Consider the following 5,331-nt stretch of genomic DNA (forward strand, 5'->3'; position numbering starts at 1 on the left):
GGACAGAGCCAAATGACGTTAAAAGCAATCAAAAGAAGAGCTAAAAAGGATGACGGGGGATTGTGACTTTTCCCTAAACTGAAAGTTTTACCATAAGCATAAATCAGCCTTAACCACTGCACACTGAAATGGTTTTACTGTGACTTTTATTAAGAGCAAACAGTGCATTTCCACTGTGGCTTCTTCAGGTTTGCTCAGTACAATTAAAAGCGCATTCACAGGTGTGATGAATACATATGGATCACTTGACCAATTCTCATTTTGTTAGAAACATTTTTTTCCAAAAGGTAAACATTTTTGAGTTGCAAGAATTACATATAAACACACAGCATTAATACATAAATACATAAATACAGTGCAGTGCAAAAGACACACACCATTTCTATTTTGCATTTCATAATATCACATCAACATCATAATATCAGCTCAACAACTTTGTGATTAACTTGTCGCTTCTCGTGATTAGAATCAAGAGTTTAGCCTCCACCGATGCTGTGGTGCGACGTATTTCGCCTGGAGATCTTTATTAGTGATACATATATCCTGACCTATGTCATGAACCCGCAGCTTCAATCTTGGTATTCTTAGTAGCGTCAGGTCCGTGTGAGTGTAGATCTCTCTTTATATCTCCACAGGACGATGACTCATCATCTTGCATCTGAAGTATTTATCAGCTCATTACTCGCCTGTCTTCTCTCACACTGCATCAGGTGACCCCTGTCTTCTTAACAATTCGAGTGAAAAGCTGAATGCTTACATGTATTTCAGAGTATCTTAGTATTTAGTATGTCCCCCTTTTTCTTTAATGACAGCATGCACTCAAACTGGCATGGCCTCAAACCTGATGACCCATGTTATCCCAGCATGATCTGAGTGCTTGGCTTTCTCAGTCTTCAAGAGCCCCCATAAATGTACAATGGGGCTGAGGTCAGGAGCCTGTGGGGGAAAGTCTATGACAGTAAGGACTCCTTGGTCTTCTTCAGTCTTCAAGTAGTTCTTGCAAAGCTTTGAGGGTTTTTTGGGGTCGTTATGTTGCTGCAGTGTGAATCTTTCTCCGCAGAGGTGCAAACCAGAGGGTGTAGCTTGTCTCTGAAAAAAAAAGTGGTGCTTCTCCTTGGTCAGGGTGTGGTCACCATGTTTCGCAATCTTTGATGTGTTATTCTCTCTCCTGTTCCCCTCTCTCTCACTCTCTCACTCACACACACACACACACACACACACACACACACACACACACACATATACTGTGTAGTATCATGAAGTTGAAGTTTTGGGTATTTGATCTTATTTATAATGAAAAATAAAAAAGGTTGGATAGACTACATTGAAAATATAGAGTTCAGTAAACTAAAACTACTCAAGGTAAAGTACTTGTAGACAACTCACTGGTTTGCATGTTGAAGAGCACATACCCACACACCCACAAGCACGTAAGTGATGTGGTTTACACTGTAGGAATGCATTATTGAAGGCACTAAAGAACATGTAAACACATAATCAACTACAGATGATTTGAGGAAGGAAATGCATTCAACACATCTGTCAGTTGAGACCCAACTATCAATTTTGATAAGAAACACTGAATGTAAGCATTATGTTTGTCTACAGGGTCTCTTTAAAGTTATATCAAAAAAAAACAATGAGCATTTTAGCTGACTTCCTAGCATGCATGGTTTGATGGTTACAGCTCGTTCTTTCTTGTAATTTGAATGGTACATACAAGATGGAAACCTGCTGTGCGTCTGTTAAAAGTAGTCTTGGCGGTTTCCTCTGATTATAATGAAAAAAAAAATTCTTCCACTGTAGTAGTTTCCACAGCAGCCAGATGTGGACTGACTTCTCAAACTGAAAATGTGACTGAACACTTTCAGCACACTTAATAGACTTTCATTTAAACATAATAATTTAAGGTTCAATTTCTGTGTAGTAAACTCAGGAGGTTACTGACCTTGTACAAATTATTTGAGTTTAGTTCAGTTGGGTCACATTTTTAAAAGGCAACAGGGAAAACATCTGTACAAATATGTCAGGAAGCAGTAAGGAATATTCGCAGTGTTTTTACTTCATATGACTGACTGAATCGAGGCAGTTCCCAATACACCACTGCTTTTGGCTATTTACCTTACTCACGCTCGTGTTGTTGTTGTTGTTGTTGTTCCCTATTATTACAGCTCATGTAGACAACCTGCCATAGGTGACACAGATTTAACAGGTCAGTCATATAAGATTCATAGTCAATAACTTGAGAAAGTTTTCATATTTTTATTTAACACAAGATGTCTGAGGACCCAACTTTGTTGACTGATTTTTGAAGCTCAGATGGGAACAGAAAAAAAGAAAAAAAGAAAATGTGGTTTCACATGTTCAGCATCTGCTGTTCACAGATCTGATGTTTCAGATCTGTGTCACACATGGAGGGAAAAAACAACTACCACTGAAAGTTGCACTCTAATATTCAGATAAAAAAAGATTTCCACTGATTAATATTTGAACTTTAAACTTTAAGAATAAACTTCATGAAGAATAAAAACTGTTTATATACTGTTTGTATTTTATAAAATATACAATGTTCAGTTTTCCATTTGTTATCTTTATGTCACATATCCAAACACACAAAAAATAATGCATATTCTATTTAAATAGTATTAAGTTAGTAATGCCACCTGTCTCTGTGTATTGTCATCACAAACTATTCTCTTGCAAGAGAGGTGTCCACATCCTCTTGTCTCTTCCAGAAGCCATCAAAAGAAAAGTAATACAACAGCGGATCCAGGCAGCAGTTCACACTGGCAAGGCATAACAGTGGCATCAAATAAGATCTCCAGTTTTCAACCATAAAAACTACTGATATGGGGAAGAAAAATATGGTGAACATCATCAAGTTCATGGCGAAAATCAGCATGACATTCACATTGTTTCGGATTCTTGCAGATTCATTCAGACGCCTGTTTAGAGTCCAGGAAACCAGAGCCGTGCACACAATGTTGACTGCCAGCATGGTGAACACTAAGATAGACTGGAAATACTTAAGTGGAGATTTAATTGGAGCCTGAAATTCAAAACAGGTTGTGACGTTGTTGTTGTCCAGAAATCTCTTAAAGAACACGCTCTCCGGGATGTTCATCACCAGCACAAACACCCAGATGAACATAACAGCTCTCCAGGCATTGGACGAGGTTCGCAGATGGCGGGACCTCAGAGGGAAGACCACAGCAAGCAGCCGGTCCATACTGATGAAGGTGATGAAGATGGCACTGGAGCGGATGTTGTTGCGAAAGATCATCGTGATCCAGATGCAGGCCATGCTGTCCAGAGGCCATGTGCCCGTGGCATAAAAGTAGACCCTCATGGGCAAGGAGATGACGAGCAGCAGGTCTGAGATTGCCAAGTTGACCATGAAGACAGCGCTGGGGGAATTGAGGCTGTGGCGGCGGAGCAGGATCCACAGTGACATGGCATTGAGAGGCAGACCCAGCACCATGACAGATCCAAACACCAGAGTGTACACCGTGTTCTTCATTTCAGGTGCTGTTCCATTTTCTTTCAGCGTGAAGTTGCACATGTTTCGCGTCTGTGAGAAATGCAAAAGTGCAGGCGAGTGAATGTTACTGTGACAGAAACCACAATCACCCCTCCTCTTTGTCAATCAGGCGCAGCAGCATCACTGAGAACAAAAGTTGTTTCTACATGAAGTAGAACTTTTAAACAGGAAACAAGATTACTGAGGAAGAGTTAAAATACTGTCGTTGTCAAGAAACGGATGTGAAGGCTTGAAAATAAGGCTTTTTTAAAGCTTTTTTTTTTTTTCAAAACCACAACAATGTGCATTACTCTAATAACCCACAAGCATGTACATTTTCTCACACATCCTTTATACTGTCATACATTCACAGTTCCTTAGAGTGAAGAGAGAATGCATGAGGCAAACTGCAGGGTACATAGTGTTTGATAGATTCAATCTATTCAGGAGGCCCCGTTTGTGTAATTGTAGTATATGAGTATGGTCTCTTAACACCATCTGCACTGCACCGGCAGATATCTTGTGTTGAAATTCCATCTGAACTGACAATCACGGTAATTAAACACCGTCAACGTACACTAATTACTGAGTGTGCGGGGAGAAAAAAATGACTATGATTATGTTGCCACTGAATGTGTTTCCAGTGGCATTCAGGTACGCGTGTGCGCGGAGTTGCATGACTGATGTGTTTGCGTGTTTATGTTGGACACACCTGTTGAACACTACAACGTCTTCACAGAATGTAAATCACCTAATTACCCCGCTTTATCTTACAGTGAATTCAGTGAGCAGCACACACAGTATTCATGAATTACTTCAATTGGATTTTGAACAAATAATGATTAAAGTCGTTGTTTGGAGGCAAAAACTGTGAAGCCTATTTTAACTTTATGTAAATATCTGTGTAACTGAAACTGAGTTCTCCTTACTTCCCTTGATTTAGACATTAATACTGGCTAAACAAAGGGTGTAGCCTAGGTATCAAGAACGTAAAAGTTCTCACAGATGAAAGTGAGAAAGCTGTTTCCTGAAGGGTTCAGAGTTAGTACGAATGAGAAATGCAAACAAATTCTATCAGTGTGAGAAAACAAAGAATCTGTTACAGTGCTATGAGGTGTATGCTAAAACCAGCAAGCTAACATGTTTGCAATCACACTCATATACGGATGTTTAGCACATATCATTAACATTACAATGTTCACTACTGTAGTGTGTCAGCATGCATGCTAACTTTTTATGCTAAGTAGCATTAAAATCAAACACGTCTGAGGCCAATGAGAGTGTGGTTAGTTTATGATCAAATACCTGCAAAACTAAGGTACTGGACAAATTCAAATGTTGACTTTACAGATGAACAGTTAAAGACACAGACATGAAGCAAAAATGTGTGTCTGATATGTTTTTTCTATTACAAAAGATAAAAATAAATAAATGTAATTAGTACATTTACACTTTGCACTTCAGAATCTATAAATATGCACACACAAAAAAAACTTCACTCAAAAGTCTATTCTTAGTCTATGTGCACTGACGGTGTCATGAGTCCTTGAAAATAGACAAACAGTCAAGTAAGCAGTTTCAGGCTGAGTATAGTCAAGTATTTTTGAGTGGAGGGGAACTTTAAGGTATCACCAAAGTTATTCAAATTCATCCTGTGGGGAGCCCGACCATCTGTGTGGAGTTTAATGAAAATCTATCCAATCTGGTTGCTTTGTGTCTATTCTTATCACTTGTTCATCTCTTTGTGGTTACTCTTGCATCTACGTTTTAGTCATTTTGCATCTCATTCTGGTTATTTTGAGAACTTTGTA

At 38.9% G+C, this 5,331-nt stretch overlaps 1 protein-coding gene across 1 annotated transcript; it reads right to left on the reverse strand.

Annotated features, from left to right (window-relative positions):
- Positions 1 to 2,279: 2,279 nt before the first annotated feature.
- Positions 2,280 to 3,735, reverse strand: LOC111232849 (lysophosphatidic acid receptor 6-like). The gene has a single exon (XM_022760516.1). It carries the CDS (start codon positions 3,560 to 3,562, stop codon positions 2,690 to 2,692), a length of 873 nt encoding a protein of 290 aa, XP_022616237.1. The 5' UTR covers positions 3,563 to 3,735; the 3' UTR covers positions 2,280 to 2,689.
- Between the last annotated feature and the right edge of the window lie 1,596 nt (positions 3,736 to 5,331).

Source organism: Seriola dumerili, unplaced genomic scaffold (assembly GCF_002260705.1).
Source record: "Seriola dumerili isolate Sdu_G_001 unplaced genomic scaffold, Sdu_1.0 BDQW01000337.1, whole genome shotgun sequence".
Classification (NCBI taxonomy): domain Eukaryota; kingdom Metazoa; phylum Chordata; class Actinopteri; order Carangiformes; family Carangidae; genus Seriola; species Seriola dumerili.